The 24427-nt window shown below is 28.6% G+C and overlaps 1 protein-coding gene across 1 annotated transcript in view; it reads right to left on the bottom strand.

Annotated features, from left to right (window-relative positions):
- Positions 1–14576: 14576 nt before the first annotated feature.
- Positions 14577–24427, bottom strand: part of LOC107441470 (voltage-dependent T-type calcium channel subunit alpha-1I) — a 325335-nt gene continuing 315484 nt past the window's right edge. Inside the window, exons 31-34 of the mRNA XM_087166313.1 lie at positions 23243–23364; positions 21861–22115; positions 18702–18828; positions 14577–16364 (exon numbers count right to left, since the gene is read on the bottom strand). Coding sequence (XP_087022439.1) covers positions 15382–16364; positions 18702–18828; positions 21861–22115; positions 23243–23364 — 1487 coding nt within the window. The 3' untranslated portion in view covers positions 14577–15381. The remainder of the gene's footprint in view (positions 16365–18701; positions 18829–21860; positions 22116–23242; positions 23365–24427) is intronic.

Genomic DNA, 24427 nt, shown 5'->3' with positions numbered 1-24427 from the left:
TAGTTGTGTATCAATTTACTTTTGAAATATTAATTGGTTTATATTTACATAGAAAAACTTTTACCCATACCATCCAAAAAATTATTTCTGCTTATGTATTTATTTATTTTTTTAACTGTGAATATTTAACTGAAAATTTATTTACACAAGGTACAAAGGAAAATATAAAAGTGATTCGGTTAGTTTGAAAATTTTTACAGGAATTTGTTAGTTTATCAATTGAATCACGTTTTCCTGATTCATATCTGCTTTGAATTTATGGGAAAACAAACAATCTTATCAATTTATATTTTAATTATCTGTTGTTTAAAATTTAATTTAGGTAAAACTTATTTAACAATTGTGTGGTAAGTATAGAAATATTAGTGCTGAACTGCACAGAACAGAATCTATTGATTAATCAAGTTTTTCAATCTTAAAATAATTTATTGATTAATCAAGTTTTTCAATCTTAAAATAATTTATAATTATAAATAATCAGGGTTACCCCTCTACAGGGAGAACCTGGAAAATACAGGGAATTTAAACAGGGATTTCTAAAATAGCAGGGAAAATTCAGGGAATTTTTCGAATTTTTTCTTATAAACTGGGTAAATACAGGGAATTTTAATTTCTTATTTTCTTCGATTACAAAATGTCAACGTCTCAAAGTGCAAATTATGGATTATGTAAAGATAATTCAGCTACACTATACTATTTCATTTGCTGTATTATTTTTCTGTGTATGTTGATCTGTTTATTTCTCTAAGTTTTTCCAGCAATTAAAACTTGTATTAGTTATCCTAATATAGCTCACACATTTGCATGGGGATTTTGTGTTTCCTCTTTATATATTGTGTATAATATATATAGGAAATCAAAGGGAACTTTTTTTCCAGATTTAAGTGAGAACCCTGATAATTTCAATCTAATGAATTGAGGTACCGGGATATTTCTGTATCGTGATTTGTAGCGCCAACTACAATCGCCAAGGTGCCAAATAGATTTTAAACTTGCAAATTAAGAAGAAAAAACATGTAGATGTTTGCCCGGGGGTGGTTACAAGTTATACCTTTTGAATTGTTTTTGAGTTGGTTCCTTTCTGTGATGTTTTTTTAGTTTCTCACGGTCCACTGTCCAGAAGTTTCCAAGTCTTGGCGATTGTTTTGCCACAGATCACGATGCGGAAATCTTCCTTGAGGTACCATTCACTTATTTACAATCTAGGAAAGCTTTTTCACCAACCTAATCAAACTCTTTCATAATAGGATCATAAAGACCACTTATAAATTCGGGATCTCCTTCAACTGAGAGTTGGTAAAAAATTATGCACAAGAATAAGTGAACTAGAAAATTTTATCACTAGAAATGTCTTCTGCAATGTGCCAGATCATTAAAGACATTCTAAAGGTTTCCTTTATTTTGTAGAGTATTATACTCTACAAAATGCCACTCTACAGGGAAAATCTGGAAAAGACTTGGAATCCCCTAAGACAGTGGTCGGCAAAGTGCGGCTCCAGAGCCGCATGTGGCTCTTTGGCTCCTTAAGTGCGGCTCTGGCACAAATATCCACGGAAGGCGCAATAATATTCTCATTTAAAAAAAAAAACTTAAAAAACTGAAAAGCAATTGCTGGATTTAAAAAACAAGAAGATATGGGGCTCTAAATTCGAACGTCTTTGTGTTGAATTGAAAATATTGGAGAAGAAAAAATTTGATCTTAGTTCACAACACAAGTGGTCTGCTTTGAATGACCTGGAGAAGGAAGGCATGATCATTTTCAACGCTTGGAGTAGTATTCCTGACTCTTTCGATCAGCTGAAGAAACTCGCGTTTGCTGTTCTTTCCCTTTTCGGTTCTACAAATATATGATAACAATCTTTTTCAAGCATGGACATTATCCAGAGTAAACTGAGAAGTCGTCTTATTGATGAGAACTTGGAATCACGATTAAAATTAAAAACAACAACATACAAACCTGACTTACTCAAATTTTCCAAGGAGATGCAAGCACATTGTTCGCATTAATAAATACTTATTAAGTATGAAATTTAGTTTTATTTAGTGTACTACTTATTTAGTGTAATAAAAGCTTACTAAACAAGCAGATTTGGCTCCCAATTTTTTTAAAAAATTGTTGTAATGTTCATATTTGGCTCTTTGGCTAATAAGTTTGCCGACCACTGCCCTAAGATAACAGGGAATTTTAAAGTTTTTCTTTACAAACTAGGAAAATATATGAATTTTTTTTTCTTATTTTAGTCTTTAAAAAAAGTGGTGATTACTCAAAGTGAATTGGATATTTAAGGATATTTCATTTACTATGACGTTTTTTTAAGTATGTTCAGCTGTTTCTTTTTTTCCTCTAAGTCATTCCAGCAATTAAAAATAGCATAGATAGCCCAATATAGCTTACACAAGAGCACAATAATTGTGTTTCTTTTTAATATAATGTGTACAGGGAAAGGGGAAATTTTTTTTCCTTATTTGAGTGGCAACCCTGGTATAGTTTTTCAGTATTATTATAGTTTTATTATTATTTCATTATTATAGATTTTCATTTATCCATCATTATTAAACCATAATTTTTTTTATTTTTATGTATAGGATTTTATGTTTGACATTATCAGAGATGGAAGAAATAGGTTTCTTCTAGAAAAAATGTGTCCCAGAGTGGACTGATCATTAAGACACGGTTCCCAACAGATCACCGACGGTCAGTGTGCAGGTGGGTGACCACTTGGATCAGACTGTGTAGGGACCGAGGGTATGCGGTATTGGTCCTCGTTCAGCTGTTAAGTTCTCGGCTTTGCGCAGGGTGTCGGGCTTCTGAACCCATCCTCTCTTCAGAGGATCAAAATTGGGATGGCATGTCTTCGGATAATCCTCAGGGATGTTTCCCAGACAGTCGCCAATAGCCCATTGTGCAGCTCTAGTGCGACGTAAATGTGCAACAAACAGACAAAATGCCAACCCTTTAAAGAAAAACAAGTATGAATGTGTATATTTTACTAGCAGAATAAGACTAAAATAAAATAATAATCATAGAAGTTTTATTAGAAATTTTAATTGTTGATTCTCCTGTGTACGACAGCGTTGTGTACATATTTCTCTCCATGTTGAACAGAGTAAGATAACATTTTTTGCTCAAATTTCTGAACAGTCATCCTAAAATACACATGACAGATAATTGTTTATTATGATAATAGCTAAAAAGAAAGTTTTGTAGTTAACTGCTTTATAAGTGATTTTTAAGACTAGGCACTAAAATAAGGTAAAGCTTCTAATAGGCAAGGTCGGACAGTGCTCTTTTTTTTATTAAAATATTGAAGAAAAAAAAAGTTTTTAACACAAACCTAAGTGAAATTTTCAAAAATTAAATTAAATGAGAGATTAATTTACTTTAATGTCCATGGAATTTCACTCTGAATTTCTTTGTTAAGTAATTTTATTGCTATGAGTTTATTATCAATTCCTCTCTAATATGAAATTATGTAAAGGTTTATTAAATTTTTTTCATTGTTAAAAAAGCTTATTCTTACTCATTACTGTGAAAAAAAATTATTGTCTATTTGAAAACAATAATATGTTATTAATATATTGACTAGTATATCAATAATAATAAAAAAAGGAAAAAAAAACAAGGAAAAACTAGCATAAGTAAATTTTCCAAATTTTATGTTATTAACTTCTTTTTTCTTCCGATTTGTGAATAGAGTAGAATTTTTAAATATCTTTGAATATAATTTTTCTTTCAAAAAACAACCATTTGCAAGAATTTTTATTTTTATTTAGGAAAATAACTTGAAATTTTAAATAATAATAACATTAAGTGTGATTTAAAACTCGATTAAAAGTGTGATTTAAAACTTAGTTAAACTCAGTAATTTAATGTAACAAAATAAATGTTTTTTTTAAACAAAATAATATTAAATTTTTTTCCGAAGAGATACTAATTATTTTAGTTGAATATGCAGGGTTTGGGTTATGTATTTCTATTTATGCTTAACACAATGATTTAATGTATTTGGTTGTGTTATTGGTCCTAGATAATTTCGTTGCATATTATTTATTATTCAGCTATGTTATTTATTATGTTGCATTATTTAAAACATAAGTATGCAAAACAAGACTTGTAAAAACGCAATATTTCTTAAGTTTATTTTATATCTATAATTGAATGTTTTTTTTTTAAACTAGAAAATACTTTTTAATACTAACTTAGTGCTAATCTACCATTATAATCCATACTTCAATTCCGTAAAATTTCATGATGGGGCAGTATAATTAATTTTGAAATTGTCATGTATTATTCCAGGATCATTTCCTTACATACAAAATTTTAATATCCAGTTTTAATATTTATATTACATTATTTAAAATTTTATTTGAATTTTAATTTATTTTGAGTTTGCAAAAATGTAAAAATTTTAACATTTATGTAAGCTATTGCTATTTTTTTAATTTTCCTAATGCACACTGTGTATGTAGATTTAAAAACTAAACAAAAAAATCCCTTAATTTTGTATTATAAATAATTGTATTATAAATAATTGTATTAATGTAAAATTTTTTCATTTCAATACTGGCAGCAATAATTAGTTTCATGGTCTTAATAAAACTTCTCTATTAGTAAAATGTTGTCCTAAATTTAGATTTTTAAAATATTTAACTTATTATTTTTTTCTTAAATGATTAATTAGGTGATTATTCCAAATTTTTTGCTTTATTTCAAACACAAAAATAAAATAATCAATAAATAAAATAAAATAAATAATATTCTACGTTTCCAAGACGGGTTTTAACGTTAGCAGGTTAGTTGTATTTAATGTTAACAGTTAGCACTCAGTTTTTTAATAAAAATGTTATTAAAAAATCAATTTCTGTTTTAATGTCATTTTAATTAGTATTTATAAAAGGTCAAAATTGTGAAATATTCATAAAAATATAACTTTATTATGATTTAATATTTTTAATTTTGATTAATGATAAAAGTTGGGGATGAGTTTTAATGGGAAAAAACTCTTGATAGATTATAAAATTTTTTTTTGCTATTTACGCTTTGAATATTTCTATGTTTTGAAAAATCAATATGACCTTAAATTTTAATATTAGATAATTTGATTAAAAATGGTCTAAAACAAAAACTTAAATGATTAATTTTGGCTTCAAGTAAATAAAAAATTCAGGAAAACTTCTAATTAATCATTTATTGAAATTTAATGTTTTTTTAAAATTCATATGGTTTAAAATTTAATTTCAATTAACATTAGTGAAACATGAAGGGTAAAACATAATTGATAAACATTATGGACAATTTTGATTTTCAGCAATGAAATTTAAAAAAAAACAAAACATTCTGATTAATTTGTTATTTTTTTTTACTCTTTAACATGGTCTAAAATTTTAATAAATATTAAAATTTAGAGGACAAATATATAACCGTTATAATTTTGATGATAATACCGTTTGATAATTTCTATAAATGTTGTATTAATTTAGAATATTACTAAATTCTTCGCTGTTTATTATATAGTGCTAACAGTATCTCTTGCTAAAAATTGAGATTTCGTTTGTAATTTTTCAATCAAAGCTAAAGAATCCGACCTTGCTTGGTACATTTAGTAACATCAAACTTGCTAAGCTCCTGACTCAAAAATCTCATTTAAATAGCATGCAAATGAACTCAAAAATTATTGTGCAGTTCACATAAATAATTTAATATATACATGATTGTTATCACAGTGAATATTACTCGTTCCTGAGTAATGAGTGAGCAACTGAGTAATGAGTGGTCATTTGGTACAAGTATGAGTGACTGCATATATATATATAGTTTTGATGAGCATTTAAAAGACACACATTTGTAATTTCACACACAATGCCTCAGTCATGTGACTGCATATTGTAATTTAATTAACATCTGTTAGTTTTAAGAGCACTTATGCAAATTTTGTAATTTTTTTTAAAATTGAATTTAGATAAATGAAATATATTTTCATAGGTATGGTGAGAATTCTGTGATAGCTAACTGTGGAATCTTCAAATAAGGATAAATTTATATTTGATACAAATGTGATATTCATATATTTAGAAAAAAATATTCATAATCGGAGATTATAAGTTTGTTATAATTTAGGAAATAGTTTGTATAAACCTTAATTTTTAAACTGATTAAGATATTTACTAAAAAGTATTTTAGCTCAGGATTGCAATTGTAAACATAATTGCAATTGCATAATTGGATTGCAATTGTCTCCACAATAAAGAGAAAAAAAAAAAATTAGTTCACCATATAGCTTGGTAGTAATGAGATTCCAATCATTCAGGAACTGGTCTATGCAAGAAAAGAAATCTTACCACAAATTTCTTTTTGAATCATCGATTCAATAAATACAGAAATAGATTAAATGACAAAGTGAAATTTATAAAACAATCTAGGATTTCTTATTACAAAATAATTGCAACCATTTAGTTGACAAATTATGTTAAATATTTTTTCAACAGAATTTATTTTTATGATGTCTATAAATCTGTGTTAGAGGAAATTCATTTGACGAACTCAATACGTTCATGTATTTGACAAAACTTATTTCGATTTTGAATCACAAACTAAATGCAATTTTTTCGTGAGACTTAATACATTTGCGATGCTTGAGGAACGCCATGAAACATAAGGGGTTTGCGGAATGTATGTAGTTTGTGCATATTACTTGCACATTACTTGCATATTACTGGCACATTGGTTGCATATTACTTGTATTGCATTGCTTTATTTAAATCTTTACATATTATTATCTTATATTCCACTTTTGAATCTTTACTGGCTATGAAGAAGTTGTTTAAATTATACAAAATTAGTCAATTCTCTGCCACTTTACCTTTTGCGAAGCATATCTATTTAAGTTAATTGCAAAATGTGTGCCTTTTTATGCAAACCAAAAAGTCCCATGTTAAATATTTTTCTTTAACTAATAGTCTTTTGTCTGTACATCTAAGATCTAAATGATATGTTTATAAGAATGAAGTATAACAATAAGAGAATTTTCTTTTATACATTTATAATATATATCCATATTTACTAATATGTATCAGGGAGGGAGTTTCAAACAAAGAATCCAACTGTGTTAGCGTAAATGCAATGATAAAAAGACATAATTTTTAATGTGATTGTATTCTTATAATAATACTTCATTTTTTTTATTAAATTCATGTTTTTTTTCTCGAAAATATTAAATTCTAGTTGAATCTGGATTAATTCTAGTAACAATATCACAATACAAATATATAACAATAATATTCTTTAAATAAATATGTACGGTAAAACACTACTAATCCAATCATATATGATTTTAAAAAAAATAGCTGGCAATTCAATAAATAAAATAGCTGACAATTTTGATAATTTGAATGTACTTTTTTTTCTTCCAAACATAAATCGTGGAGGAATAAGAGGTGATTTAAAATGACCTTTCCTATATTGATATGGAATAACGCGTAAAATAAAGAAGTTAGAAGGGAGACCCCCACTGCCTGCCTTTTTACAGAGGTAAATGCACCCTCCTTGCCCTTTTTGTAAAAAAATGCTTCCTGTAAAAAACTGCTTTTTTTTTATTTTTAAGAAAAGAAATTGCAATAGCAAAAACCAGGATACCGTAGCTATTGTAAATTATTTTTAGGCTTAATCTAAAATATTATTTTGCATATTTACTTGAGGGTTTTGAATTTCATTTTGAAATACAGTAATCTATGTAGATATAATGTTTAAGATTAGTGTCCTGATGATGCCCTTGTTTTTTTTTTTTAAAAAAAAACAATTTGCTCTTTTTTTATTTTTAGGGAAATCTCTGTGTTTATGAAATCTATAGAGGGAGTTTAATTTCACTCTGTCAGATTTTTGAAGGACTGCTTGAAAGTTGAAATTTAATTTCCTTAAATTGAAGACAGAGAAAGCTGCAATCGCAAGCAAATATTTAGAAAAAAAAAAAGTCCCTTATATTTACCAGTTTTGCAAATTAATTTTAATTTTTTTCTCCTAAAACCTTTCATTATTCTTTCAACAATATTTTTCGTTAAAATTGGAATTATAATTTTGAATTACTTTGTATGTTGGAAATAACTTGTATGTACGCATAACTTGTACACCAAGTATGTTTTTATTTATTCATTATTTTTTTTTTTTTGCTCCTGTTAATTTTTATTTCAAACTTCATGTAAATTATTACTACAATCAATCACTGTTCTAACATCGGAAATTTTTGTTGAGCAGTTTTGGCTTCATATATGTTTAGAATATGTGATAAGATGTGTTTAGAATACATATTAGACATTTACTTTTCACCAAGTTCTTAGTGTTTTGAATTACTTTGTTTGATATTTAGAAGTAACTTTTATACATCTTGCCCACAATTTTTTTTTTTAAACTTACTGTCAAATTTCAAACAATTTATAATTTTATGTGAATTATCAAAGCAAATTACCACCTTTCTAATATCACAATCCGCATCCATGCAATTTTGAATCTATAATCGTGACACAAAGCTGTGTAGTTCAGAATTGAGGTAATTGTTTTTATTTTGAGAAAACGGCTGATGCAATATATTTTACAAACCACCCTTATTCACATTAAAATAATTTACAAATTTTACATTTGATCAATTACTTTACATATTATGGTTTGGATTAGCAAGATTTTACTGTTATAAAAGACAAAGCATATAATTTATTATAACAAAATATGCATGTTATATCAAACTTAATAATTGCAATTTTTATTTTAAAAATGTTACACTCAAGTTAAAATGAACTGCATAAATGTCTCTTAAATTCAACATTTTATAATTGAATTATAAACTTCATAATATCAATAATTTGTTATTTTCTAAGCTAATAAATTTTCCTTTATTTCTAAAAAAGTTCAGAATCATTTGCTAAACATTTCCACAAAAATTGCATACAATTCAAAAGATATATAAACTCTCTTGAAAAAAATCCTTTTAAAAAATATTATTAAATGTAAGTAACCTCAAATTTAAATACATCTAATTTTTACAAAAGATAAATACTATTTAAATTTACTAGTGTAGTACATAAGATCATAATGGCCTATTATTCAGTTTTGTTTTTATTCACCTAAATACGTATTTTAAATAAATTTTTTTTTAGAAACTTGTGAAGATTGTTAGTGTATATAAATTTTGTTAATGAAAATAGAGTACTATATATAACGTTTTTAAGAAAGAAACTTGTTAATGCCTGTATCTTAGAACACTTATATTGCTTTTTTTTTGTGATAATTCTTGAACACATTTTTTTTATTTTTTATTTCTGGGAAATGCACCCTTTTAAAATTGTTAATGGAAATTTTTCTTTTGATTAATTTGGATTTTCAAAACCTGTTTTTATTATTGCTTATTTAAAAAAAAAGTAATAAAGGCTTTATTGCAAAAAATTCAATGTATAATTATATACAGGTGTAAGAGCATTCTGTATCAAAACCTACACATCGAAATTTCGTCAAAATTGGATAGAAGCACAAGGATATACCTAACAGGAATTTAATCTCGTGGAAAAAAAAAAACTTCGAGGTGGTGTATCATAGTTTTATGGAAAACTCATGCAAATAAAACTTAACAAAATACAAGATTTATTAATCTGTTTTTAAAACCTGTTAATGTTGAAGGGATACTTCAAAAAGTAGGTATATTAGGATACCACGTATTTCCCAATTTAAAGTTAGCGTGCATAATATTCCCTCCGAAACATTCTTTTCAAAGACTGAACATATGCTTTCTCATTTCCAGATGGTAGTGGACTGTGTTGAACATGTTTTGTTAATAGAAAATTAATAAATTTTGAATAGTGTTGATTGATTTTTGTATATTTTATCCAAAAAGTATAATGTGCTCCCACGTAGTGGTTTATAGAATTGATAATTATATATATATATATATATATATATATATATATATATATATATATAATATACTTTTAAAATTCCTATTATTTCACTATGCCATCACCTAATTTTCATGAAATTCTGATGCGTAGTTTATGCTAAGGATGCTCGACAATGAAGAATTTAGCTGTGGATTCATGCAAAAGTTAGTCACAAATGCAAACCTTAATTATGGACTTTTGCAAATTTTATTTTGTATATGCAGTCATAGCTGAAATGTATATGCAGTCACTATTACCTAAGGGGAAAGGTTCAATAGTTGAACAAACTTAAAGAATGAAGGTGCAAAATTGAGTCAAGCTTGTGATTTTGTGTTCTATTTGTAATATTTAATTTTGTCTAGCATATATTTAAAATTATTCTAATATAGATAGCACATTTATTTTATAAATAATTTTAATTGTTCAGTTTTATTACATGTAAAAATCTGTTTTCAAAAACCTTAAAATTGATTCAGGTTTTTTATTTTTTGGCACATTAAAGTAATTTTAAGTTAAATTTTAAGTATCATAAGATTTAATAAGTTAATGGCTATAAGTGCTTGAATATTTTTAAACAGTATATATCTCATTGCATATATTGGTAAGAAATACTAATACAGTTGTACAAATGAAATTTTTTATACAAGTATTTTTGAGCAAAGAGCAAATTTTAAAATTGCTTAAGTTGTTTAAATAACATGTTTTATAGGTATTTTGAGGATTATTAGGCACCTCTTCTTAGAAATTTGGAAGAGATTTTAAATTTAATTCAATTTAACAACATTTTCTTTCAACATTTATTACCTGTAAATGTTATTATTTTAGGTAATTCTGAATTAGAAAATTCTGAATAATAATAAAATCTTTTTAATTATGGGGACAATTTTTAATAAGTAAGATTGTAAAAATAATACTTAAATAAGAAATTTATGTTTACATAAATTTTCAGGTTTGTTGAATATTGTTTTATAGACTTATAATACTATAGCTAGGATAATATGCTTGTAGAAAAAAGGGTTTGGAAGTTGATTAATTGGACATTATTTTAGCGTATAAATTTATTAAATTTAATATTAACATTGTAAAAGTTACATTATTTTTAATGAAAGTAGTTTAAGGAAAGCGAAATTTTCTTTATAAAAAGTATAAAAAATGGTTCTAGGGAAAGCAATTTGTTTTTAGTGCAGTGTTGTCTATGCTTAATTAAAATATTACTGTTGGTTAATTATACGAAGCTTATTGGTAGATTTTATTAGAAAGGTTTGCATTAAACAGGTGTTATTTATAGTTAAAATCATGCCTTAACGAGCTACTATTAAAAAATGCTTAAAAATGTGATTTAAATCTAATTTGTTCAAAAATCATTTTTAAATCTATTACAATGGAAAATGTGACTACATTATCTTATAATTCTGTATAAATGAAAATATATCTATTTGTTGTCAAATCGTTGCACTTTATCAAAAGGTTACAACTTCAATTACTTCAGAAATTAACCGATTGTCTCCCAGTGTTGCCTAATCTAAATCGATGTCTAGGCGATAAAATGTTTACAAAATATTTGTGCTGAGTTTTATTATCCTTTAGAGAGATTGAAAAACTATTCATTCGTGCCATAGTTTTTTTTTATTTATATTAGATACTTTAGAGTTACAGTCGAACCCCGCTATAGTGAACATGGTTTATAGTGAACTCCCGGATATAAAGAACGAAATTTTCGCTCCCGTGCCTTGCTATACACGTATGATATTATTTTTTGTGTATATAGTGAGCCAAAAGAAGACAGGAAATTAGATATTATGACTGATTTTTCTTCTTCATTTTTTGGTAATTTTGAATTTCTAAATTTATGTAGAAATTTCTACCCAAGATACATGTCCCGATTTTTAAAACTATCTACTGAGTGGAATATAGCCATAAGCATTGTTTCTTGTTTGCTTCTTCTATATCAGTTTCCCATTTCTAAATAAAGGTCATCCCTAAATTTGTCTGCACGCAAGACAAAGAGTAATAAAAGAATAAAAGTTAATATATTTTTTGTTACTACATATAGTTTTTTTTATTCATTTTCATATTTCCTTTTATTGATAATTTATTTAAATAATGTGTATTAAAAAGCGGGAGTTTGAAACCATTAGTTAAAATTGTTTGCAGTGTGGATATAGTGAACTCCCGGTTATAGTGCACCGAAATTACGTTTCCTTGAAAGTTCACTATAGCGGGGTTCGACTGTATATGTAGGCTGTAATTTCTATTAAGGAGAGGCGCCATCTCTTTGCAGGTAGAGCATGAAAGGTGTTAGCCAGTTGCAATAGATTTTTTTTCTAATTATATATCATTTGTTTATCAAATATTAGTATAAATAAATATATTAGTTAGTATAAATATTAAACTTTATTTGATAAAATTTAATTTATAAAACGTCTGGGGGGATAGGGGCAAATGACTATGCTTGGTGGGGCTTAGCTCCACTTGGCCCTCTCCTCTGCTACAAGGCCTGATTAATTGTTTTTTTTCCCTAAAAATTATTATTTTAACGCAATCTATTTTGAGAAAAACATTTATCGACTGAAGAATTCAGTTGAAATTTCGTAAAAATTAGGTACATTATATAATTGATACTGGTTATAACTGCTAAAAAAAGACTAGAGTTTATTGGTTGTTAAAGTCTTAAGTAATTTCTAGTTTATTATTAGTGCTATTAATATTCATTTCCTCTTTAAATTATAATTTATAGGAATATCAAATTTATTAATTTAATAATTTTTAGTGGATGTATAATTTTAATTTACGCTTTTAAAATCTTTTTGTCTGATGTGAAGCTTGTTTTTATGATAGTTTTTTTTAAACATTTTTGGAAGCATTTAAATATTTTACAATTAGAAATCCTCAAAGAATTGCAAATTGATTTTTTAGTTAAGTTTTTTTTAAAATTTTATTTGACCAGACGCTGTTAATAGAAAATTTAAATTTTGTTTAGATAAAGTTATGTATTTGCTATTTTAAATTATCATAGAAAAACTTCAATGTTTTTAAAAAAATTCAAATACTTAAATTGTACGTTTTCGTGAATAGATTTTAGAGTTACCTAGTGTTTGTTGCTAACTTTAACAAAATGTTAACTGCTTAAAAAAACAAAAACAAAGTAATTAATTCATACTTCTTTTTTTTCTTCAAAGTGTAAATAGAAATATTTCATAGCCATTCTAAAAATATAGATAGTTATTAAAGTGCATTTTAAAAGATCTTGTGTAGTAAAGAAACTAGCCATTTAGGATTTAAATTTTTAGGCTGTTAGAATATTATTAATTTTATTCCACTGAAATAATTATTCGCAACTTTATTTTTTTTTAAGTTGTAATGGTGTTAATTCTGCCTGGAGTTCTGAAATTTTAATAAGAGGAGAGATGGTTTAGTAGATGGTTTAATAGGAGAGATGGTTTTCAGTCCAGTCTAGTATTTATTTCATATAGAAATAAAATTACTTAAACATAAAAAATAATTCCTCAGAAATATTGCTATTTTCGGAATAAGAATTATTTTTAATTTTATATTTTTATCAGTTGTTCAAAATGAAATTTTGCTCAATTAAATGTGCAGAAGTCAATTAATAAAGAACAGAGATAAGTACACTAATATTATTATTGACTTTATATTTATTGTTATCTTTTCTTATTGCAAATCTTTTTTAAGTCAATTATTGTAAAATGTATTCACTTTTTTTTAATAATCTTTTAGTTAATGGTTACATCAATTTTAATGGCTAATTTTTTAAAGTTTATTTTTAATTAGAAAATGTATAGCTTATAGTTGAAAAGCAAAAGCATTAAATCTAACGTTGGTTTAGTAAAATACGAATCTTTTTTAAATAAAACAATTCTATTTTTTTAGTAGTTTTATAGTTATTTTTTTTATTAGATTTGATTTATTTGAAAGTGAAGGGGGGCGTTAATTGCTGGTTTAAAGTAGGTTTGGTAATATGCACCAGTAGAAGAAATAATGTTTAATTTAAACAGATAGAAATTACAAAAATCTGTTTACTAGTAAAGAATAGTTAGGAAATGTGATATCGCTTTCTTTTTTCATCATATTCAAAAAGACAGTGTTTCACTTGTCTGATTGGCCCACGAAACATTTAATTAAAAATTTATAATTTCTTATAGTTTCTGTATAATTTTATTTACATGCACATTATATATATTTTTTATTTATAAATATTTATTTATTTATATTATATAGTTAACACAAAAACAAAAAGATTTTCTTGTCGTCCTAATATATCTGCATCTGTTTGATCGCTGTCTCAAACTACAGTTGAAACATTTTGACACTTTTTTTTTCTAGAAAAAAACCGCATTTTTTCTACTTGGTGCTTATCTACTTACATTATGTACAGTGAAAAGACATACAAATACAACATCACATAGAAAAGATGCAACATCAATAGCATCACTTTTGTACACTTTCGAAAAATGATAATAGTCGTTTTTTTTTTTACTGATTATATTGAAAATTTTGTTTGCTAAGTCCATCAGCAGACCCGTAGTTAAAAGTTTCAGATAAGTTCTTTACTTTATGCTCGTTAAAGTTGTGGAACAATTTCTAATAAAAAAAAAAAAAAATATGTGTTTAAGCAATACAGTATTTTTACAGCAATATTTCTTTGTGTTTGAATTATGTAACAATGATTGCATAATTTAAAATTATGTAACAGTGAAATTTCAATGTGTGTATGATAAATTCATTTTTAATTTACCCCCACTCAATTTAATTTCAAGCATTATAAAGCTTGAAATTTTTTATGTGTTACTACTAGAGAGATTAATTTTCATAAATTAGACCCTATTAATTGGATTCAATATTTTCTGCATTAAATGCTGGTGAAACTACTTCAGTAGTAGCCTCAAATTCTCACAGTTTGTTTTGCTAGTTTGTTTCAGTATGAGACATTGGCTTATAGTAGTTTTTGAAAATTTTGAATCTAACTGCATTACAACTCAAATTATGATGTTACATAATCTAATTAAAGTTGCTGAAGAAAATTTTTTTTATAATGTTACCAGCAAGTTTACCAGAGTTTCTTTTTAATTAGTGGCATTTGAATTTAGAATCGATGGAAATTTATCGATTCTAATTGATTGCTAAAATAGTTCTGTAAATTAAGAAATGTTTTCTTTTCGCATATAAGTAATACCTAAATATTTAATATAATGAAAGAGATATAATGATAAATTTAGGAATTTCTAAATCAAAACAAATGAACTCAGCATTTTATTTTTATTTTTGTAAAAGTATTTAGGTAATCATGCTAAAGTTTTTAATTTAGGTAAAGGTTTAGCATTTGTATTTATTTTTCAAAATTAAACTGATTGTTTCAATATATGGGCCTTAGAAGCAAAAAATAGAATTACTAGAAGGGAAAGTGGAACACTGAACTTATTACTACGGGTCTTGTCTACATCGTTAGCATTCATCCGGTGGTTTTGTAATGCAGTGTCCAATATTGTCATCGCTAGTCACTGGCATTCCGCTGCATCGTCTGGTGCCTAAGACTAGCACAGCTTTTTGATCGTTGGGATCTACCACGAGGACGTCCTCCATCTCTTCTTCACCGGCATCTTCAAGTTCTAACATTCTTAGAGACGACGATTGGGATATCGATATGCACTGAGTGGAAGATGACGGTTGTGGAAAAGTGGAGGGTTCCCCATCTTCCGGAAGTTTCTTTTGTTCTTCTCCTGGAACAGCGTCAGCACCAGAAAGCGTTCCGGATATGGTTGTAGACGAAAATTCGTCCGAAGCTGTCCAAGACACAGTATCTAAGCCCGGTTGAGAGCGCAATTCAGGATAGTTCCTGAGCAAGCCATTTGTGGACGTCATTGACTCTTCTTCTTCAATGTACCATAGCAATCCATTGTCGTCTAAGTTAATTTCATTATTTTCATCTTCATCTGATAGAACAACATCGCATATAGACAGTTCATCATCCAGAGGATTTCTAACATCTTCAGCAGCACTACCTCCACAAGCCTGGCTTTCATCATCGTCATCATTTTCAATTGCAATGACAGTCACTGATGGGGCACTTGCATCATCACTGGATTCGGCACTGATCATGCGTATGGGTGGTCCCATATATTTATTCAGCGTGGCTTGCTTCTCTAGTGAGACTTTTTTCGTTTGGTGAGGAGATTTGTAGGAGCCTCCATCTGATAGGCCAGAACTACAAAGGCTGATGACACTACCTACCAAAGGTGTAGGGCTCAGTTGAGACATTGGACGTCTGTCTTCGGCATCACCGGTCTCTATTGTGTGACGCCTATTTTTGGCTTCATTAAGAGCAGAAATCGGCCATGATAGTGTTGGAGAGGCGTTATCATCTTCATGCACTGATATTGTTGCCAGTGGACTGTAGTGGGCACCAGCTGTTCGATCTATGGAAGTATCTGAAATGCAAGATTAGGTATTATTTATCAATTCAACTTCTCGTACATTTATTCTGATTGAAAAACAGCGTAATAAATAGTGTTAAAATTAGACATGATACAAGATATCCCAAAACAGATTGACAGTTTTCAAAAATTTATGACGGGAAAACGATGAAATTAATAAAAGTGATTCTTGCTGCAAATGGGACAGGGTATAAATATTTCCATAGCTTTTATTTTAGTTCAAAAGTTTTCCATCAGATGGCGTTTCTCTTTGTTTGATGCCTCGCCTGTTATGTCTGAACACTCAAACTCCTAAATTCTGTTTACTGAGTAACTACTTTTGTTAATTTTAAGGTTTTACTAAATTCTTTGCGGTCTTCTGGTTGGGGGAAGGGAATCTTTAGATCTTAGTGAGGTTGCTGCTTTGCGCGCGGGTCGCCCAGCCTACATCACCCAGGGTTTTCCCTGGAGTTGCTTTTGCCTCTCTTACCCATTATTCCGACGTGTTGCCATGGATCGTCACCAAGCCTAGCTTTGTGAATCCTCTTTTTTCTTGCTGAGTAGTCACGTGCGCGCACTTTGAGTCTACAGTATTCCCCGGATGACCCCTGGCAGGGGCAGGACAGGGTTAAGCTTTGATCAGGTGGCGTTTCAGGTAAACATGTAAGTCAGAGAAAAATTATTAAAATTTGCACCAAAATGTTTCGAAAACGTTTTTGAATGAAAAATTAAACTGCTGTATTTTCAAAATGTCATTGTCCACAATAATGTCTTTTAATTGAAGGACGAAACTAGCAAATTTAATAGAAAGAACAGGAGAAGGAACTTGTGGTGCCATCTGTTTAAAGCTTTTTGGGCTAAAGAAAGTAAGAAACTTTGGGATTAAAATTAATCTTCTGTCACATTTGCACATTTTTTTTAAAAGTTACCTTGAATTGACACTGAAATGACCTCTTTCCCAGGAATTAAAGTTAAATAGTCAAAAGGTCAATTATTTCGAACAGGTAAACATCTCCGTCCTACTAGACATTTTTGGAAAATTTATTTTATATTTCATTGGATCCAATATTAATTCTAGATATATTTAAGGATATACTTTGGGTCACATTTCCATAGAGTTTATATTTTACATTTTTTTTTTGTTAAAATTTTGCTGAAAATTACTCAGGTTACGTGATTAAATGCATGTATGATTGTGAACAGAGCTATTCAGTGCTTTTCTCATCATTCCAGTCGCTCTCAACAAAATAAAGGAATAAGTTTAATAAGTTAGTGTTAAGAAATTTAACTTTTCTAACTGTTTCAAGCAAAAAAATATTTCGTCGAAACAAATTTCAATTCTGAGGTTAATGAGACCATTAGTATGGTTCTATTGAGCATGAAACATTGAAATTCTGTTCTTCTTACGGCGAAATATAAGAACAATTTCTATTCATAATTTCTGAAACAAAAAGAAGAATATTAATACAATATTAATGCAATAAAGAATATTAATGCAATAAAAAATAGATCTATATATTTTCCACTTTTTCATAGAAGTGCATTCCTAAAGTAGACTGTGTTTGCTTACAAACTATTTATATTATACAGCATTACATATAGTTTGTCTACGATAACTCCCTCCGCCACAAAGTCTGAGGTCGTCTGCTGCTATGGAAACAACAATATCGCATTTGTCGGGAGTGTAGCTTCTCTTCCCTCTAGGGATAACACAGTAGACCGAAGAAAAAGATTCCCTTTTATTCTCCGACCCCACACCCCTACTTGAAATAGTTGTATCTCATTACCATAGTCACCGCCACGAGTCCAGACGTATGGCTTGGGGAGTTCTTACTTTAGACAAACTATACGTGTCCATTTCAGGAAGGACATAAGGCGATGCCTTGATAAGCCACACATTTTCCAAAGGTCACATTTTCACATCAAATTACTGGTAGGTATAGTTACCTGGTAAGTACTTTCTAAGCTTCAAAATTTCTATTAGATAATAGCCCAATACAGCAATAGTATCTCAATATTTTGGGAACAATCATGTTCCCCCCCCCCACGAAGAATACCATCTTGCATAATTCGAAAATGTGGCTTATTATATCTCCCTAAGCCCTTTATACATGCAGGGTGAATAGCATATGAGTACCAGCTTTGAAAATTAAGTAAATGAAATAATTTATTGATAATATAAAGCCGTAAGATTTTGTTGCGTAGCTTTTTGTATTTATATATTAAATCCAAGACTGAATAAAAAATACAAAATTATTAACAACTGCATAAATTAAGCAGTCTAAAAATGCATTAAAATACTATTTCAATTGTATTTTAAGCAATGGACTAAGTATTATTAAAAATATTTACTTTTGCCCTCATCTGAAAAACGGAAGATGAAGTTAGCTGGGAGTGAGGACATCTTAACAAGTTTTCTGTGAGCGAGTTGTCTTTCTTCCTCAAGCTTCTTTGCTTCTCTTCTTTTCTCACGTCCATGCTGCAACAAAAAAAAAAAAAAAAAAAAAATGAAATACAAATATTGGAAGAATTATGTATGACCCCTAGTGTGATATCTATCTAAAACACTTGCTATAAGAAGCTATTCTGCCAAGTTTTTAAAGATAGCGGTTTTCCGTAGAAAAATATATTTTACAAATTTGTGATTTCTATCTAAAAACGTATCCTTATGAAGCTAAAGAAAGAACATTGATTTATCCTGCCAAGTTTTTAAACATAGCGGTTTACAATTGAAAAATATATTTTACAAATTTATGATTTCTATCTAAAAACGTGTCCTTTTGAAGCAGAAGAAAGAACATTGATTTATTCTGCCAAGTTTTTAGACATAGCAGTTTTCAGTAGAAAAATATATTTTACAAATTTGTGATTTCTATCTAAAAACGTATCCTTATGAAGCTAAAGAAAGAACATTGATTTATCCTGCCAAGTTTTTAAACATAGCGGTTTACAATTGAAAAATATATTTTACAAATTTATGATTTCTATCTAAAAACGTGTCCTTTTGAAGCAGAAGAAAGAACATTGATTTATTCTGCCAAGTTTTTAGACATAGCAGTTTTCAGTAGAAAAATATATTTTACAAATTTCTGATATCTATCTAAAAACGTATCCTTATGAAGCTGAAGAAAGAACATTGATTTATCCTGCCAAGTTTTTAAACATAGCGGTTTACAATTGAAAAATATATTTTACAAATTTATGATTTCTATCTAAAAACGTGTCCTTTTGAAGCAGAAGAAAGAAAATTGATTTATTCTGCCAAGTTTTTAGACATAGCAGTTTTCAGTAGAAAAATATATTTTACAAATTTGTGATTTCTATCTAAAAACGTATCCTTATGAAGCTAAAGAAAGAACATTGATTTATTCTGCCAAGTTTTTAGACATAGCAGTTTTCAGTAGAAAAATATATTTTACAAATTTGTGATTTCTATCTAAAAACGTATCCTTATGAATCTAAAGAAAGAAAATTGATTTATTCTGCCAAGTTTTTAGACATAGCAGTTTTCAGTAGAAAAATATATTTTACAAGTTTGTGATTTCTATCTAAAAACGTATCCTTATGAAGCTAAAGAAAGAACATTGATTTATTCTGCCAAGTTTTTAGACATAGCAGTTTTCAGTAGAAAAATATATTTTACAAATTTGTGATTTCTATCTAAAAACGTATCCTTATGAATCTAAAGAAAGAAAATTGATTTATTCTGCCAAGTTTTTAGACATAGCAGTTTTCAGTAGAAAAATATATTTTACAAGTTTGTGATTTCTATCTAAAAACGTATCCTTATGAAGCTAAAGAAAGAACATTGATTTATTCTGCCAAGTTTTTAGACATAGCAGTTTTCAGTAGAAAAATATATTTTACAAATTTGTGATTTCTATCTAAAATCGTATCCTTATGAAGCTAAAGAAAGAACATTGATTTATCCTGCCAAGTTTTTAAACATAGCGGTTTACAATTGAAAAATATATTTTACAAATTTCTGATATCTGTCTAAAAACGTATCCTTATGAAGTTGAAGAAAGAACATTGATTTATTCTGCCAAGTTTTTAGACATAGCAGTTTTCAGTAGAAAAATGTATTTTATAAATTGATGAGCATGGTTAAAATTTTTCAAATTCATTATCTTAACCTTTAAGGACTTTCTTGATGAAGAATTTATTTAAAAAAGTGATGCTGTCGTCATTTGAGTTTTCGTATATGTTTGAAAAATATTTGCAAAAAGTCTTTCTTTAACTGAGCGATTAAAATTTTGAATTACTTACTTATTTAAAATTATTACAAGCGAATTCAACAGTGTTTTTAAATACCTACTGGCAAAATGGTTGTTGTCTAATTTTTTTTACCCTCTTTATTTGTGATATTCACCTGAATTAGTATTGAAAACGATCCAATTTGAATTGTAGGTTAGAATTTCTGATTCCTATTTAAAACAATAAAAAGAAAAATATCGTTCAAATGATGAAATTCTCTTTTATTCACAACGCAAGAAGTATTTATGAGATCTCTCTGGTCCCATATCTCAAAAGTAAATTCACCAACTTAATGCATAATAAAATTAAAAAAAAAAAGGAATTCTGAAAAATTATAAAAAGCAGCGGACTCCATAGCAAAGCATGCAATGACGACGCATGCCTGCTGTTTACTATTACTCTTGAACACAGTTGAAAAGTGTGATGATGTCCAAATAAGGTGCGCACGCCATCAAACCCAAAACAACACCCATTTTGCCAATGGGTAATAATAACATATATTATCATAACAGATTTCTTGATGTATTAGAGGAGGGAACAAGGGTATAGTTAGTCATGCATGGTTCGCACAAGGAAAAAATTATGATCAAAGCAAAATTGGTACTTCAAAGAAATGACTCTTAGGAAAGATCTGTATATGGATATTTATTAACCATAGAACCAATAAGTCAAAAAGAGACTTTTCATCCGAGCGCTTTATTCGTGATTAGGAGACAATTTATTGCATTGGATGTTTTTTGCGTTCTTTTATCTTTAGTATTAAAGAAATGACTGCAAATGTGCGATTTCATAATTTCTTATGGTATTGTCTTTAAGTGTCAGACGGTTTACAAGATATTTGTTTTTTCAAACTTCTCTCTCTCTTAAACTTATTAAATTATATTTAAGTTTGAATGGAATGCTTAACTGAGACTTGTGAGTTTCGCAGTTTCAGTAAATCTCAGTGCCAAAAACAGTGCGGGATTGCAAAGGCAATGTGGTCGGTGCGAGCCGGGTACGGAATTCGTATAGACCAGCCATCGCTGGGATTCGAACTTGGCTCACCTCATTGGAAGGCGAACGCTCTGTTCCCTGAGCTACCACTGCTCAAAGACGAATATTAGAAACATACTTAAAAATTTTAATTCTTGTTAATTTGTTCTTTCAAATTTTTTATTGGTTCTATGGTTCAGATAATTTTTTTAATGCAATAATTACGTTACCTAATTTTTAACCAATTTCAATGTGTTTGATAAATTATGAAGTAAATCGTACCTTCCTCCTGACACTATCGGCAGCTTGTAGTTCGGCTTCAATCTGTCTTTCAATTTCAGCGTCCAATTCTATATCGTCGTCCATATGCTTATGAGACTCCTCGAGGTGCTTCATGAGCACTGCGACGACAACATTCACCAGCACAAACTGTGCCATTAGTACAAACACTACGAAGTACAGAGGGGCGATCACGGGAGAGACGCAACAGTTACGAATGCAGTCGCTCGACGGATCACAGTTCTCTCGCAGTGTGTCCTGTGGGTTGTATGAACTTTAAATATTTTATGTAAGCACAAAAGATATTGGTAATGCAAAAAAGTTAGTAAGCTTTACGCTAGTTTCCATGCAATCTTGTATGGCTAGCTTTGTAAACCATACTCGCTGCTAAGTTAATCCCATTAAAATGTGTTCTAACTTCTCATTTTAATTTAAATCGATTATTAAAATCTTCTATTTCTCCTTAAAAGATTCAAATTTTTATTCAATAATAAGTTCACAGTGAACAGCTGACTTGCTATTTGTGACTGTGACATTGTCCTGCTCGCGCTGTTGCTACTCATTATCAATCATACACAACGGATAGGCCTGTATACAGTCGATTGCTAAGTGCATTGCTGGAGCTAGCACACTAACAAGCGGGATCTTAATACAGCTCTCACGACCAGCTCTCGAAGCTCGGTGATTTTCATACAGCTCACCCGACCTCTCACAAAACAGCAATGAATTAACTAGTGGTATCTGTTTATCGGATTCTATCACAGATAAAATTTTGCTGGGGGGGGAAATGCAAGCGTAGATACCACTAAAGCTATTCAATTCCCATTCACTAGTATATAAGACTTGTTAACTCGATTCTGTCTTGAGTTACCTTTTGATAGATGACAGTTGATATTTTCGGCAGTCTGCACACCCATAGCAAGACTACTAATCAACTGTGTAATCCTAAGTAATTTTGCAATAATTCATTTATATTTTGATTTTTTTAAAAACATTTTTCAGCTCTTGGTTTACCAGAACCCGCTTTTTTCCGTACTTAAAATTCTAAATGACCATCGGATTTGTGATCGAATTAGCCATGAAAGAGCTTAAGAAATCGGACTGCAAAAGCCAAAAAAGAAAAATTCTTTTTATTTATTTATTTTTAAGTGTGATAATTATAATTTAAAGTGGTTTTTTTTTCCCACTGAAGCTGTTTTTTCTCGACTGAAAGAACTTTTTTTTTTGTTTAGTTTCAGTGCTTTGTTGACCGAAAAACCGTATTAATTTATTTTTATGTAAACATTTATTGAATCTTTTTCTTCTAGTTCGTTGTAATTTATTTTTTTACTTTATTAATTAATAAAAAACATAAACTATAAGCGTTATTTTTAAAAACAACTTACTTTCATAATTCCGTTCCAGTTGTCTCCTGTGGCCACCCGGAACAATGTGAGGAATGCCATCCCAAAGTTCCGAAAATGAGCATGTTCCCCGAGACCCTGGCATGGATAGTCGTCAGTACATTCTGTGACAGAAATATCGACTATATCAACAACCAGACACTCAAAAGTAAATGTTGGAAAGTAAAATCATTATGCAAATAATTAATGTCTACGATTTAATTCAATTCTTACTATTAGTTACCGATTATCCGGAACGATCGGGACCATCGCTATTCCGGATAACTGATTTTTCCGGTTTTCTGAATCGCTACAAAAAGCCGTTTTTTTTATTGTCAAATTCAACTAAAAAAATATATTTGGAAATAATCTTGAAAAGAAGAAAAAAACGATGAAGTAATACACTAATGATTGTTTCCAAAATGATGGTAAGGTTAACATCTTTCAAAAAAGAAAGAAAAAATCTTGAAATCTTATGAGGAGAAAAAAATTTGTTTTTTTCAAAAATGGCGGGAAAATTTATCGAATTTCGTTCCGGTTATTTGGTTTTCCGGTTTTCTGATTTCCGGATAACGGGTTCTGTACTGTACCTCTATTTGAATTTAAAAAAAATAGTTTATTGCTAACATTTAAATATTTAATCATTTTATATTCGCAGTGTCACATAAATTCAATAAAGAACATAACGTGGTAGCACGTGTGGTCCACGTCAACAAATTTATACTTTTACAGTAGTCTGATAGCACGCGTCTTTTTTTTCTTTCAATTCCAACTGTAAGTTCACACTCTACCTATATATATTTATATATCTCGTTTAAATTTTCAATCATTAATAAAATACTTTTTATTTATTCCTTCAAGTTCAAATACATTTTTTTAAAACTTGTTGTGGATGACACTTGACGTTAATACAGTTTTTTCAACTATTAATTCATTCATTAAATTTAACTAATTAATTTTAGTTTTATATGGGAGAAAAATTGTAATTATTTAATAAAAAGTAACTAAGATAAAAGTTTTCTTTATTGACCTAAGAAATTGACTATGAATTTTTTTTCTTTATATTACTTGTACAGAATACATTTGTAATTTCTTGCAATTAGAACTACAGAGTTGGGGAAATGTATTTGGTAAGTTTATTGGAGGAATGGTTAACTAAATAACAAAGATTGAATTATTAAAAAATGG

The sequence above is a fragment of the Parasteatoda tepidariorum genome, chromosome 6, assembly GCF_982258835.1.
Source record: "Parasteatoda tepidariorum strain Cologne lab strain chromosome 6, Ptep-v5.0, whole genome shotgun sequence".
Lineage (NCBI taxonomy): Eukaryota > Metazoa > Arthropoda > Arachnida > Araneae > Theridiidae > Parasteatoda > Parasteatoda tepidariorum.
This window is presented reverse-complemented; position numbering and strand designations above follow the sequence as displayed.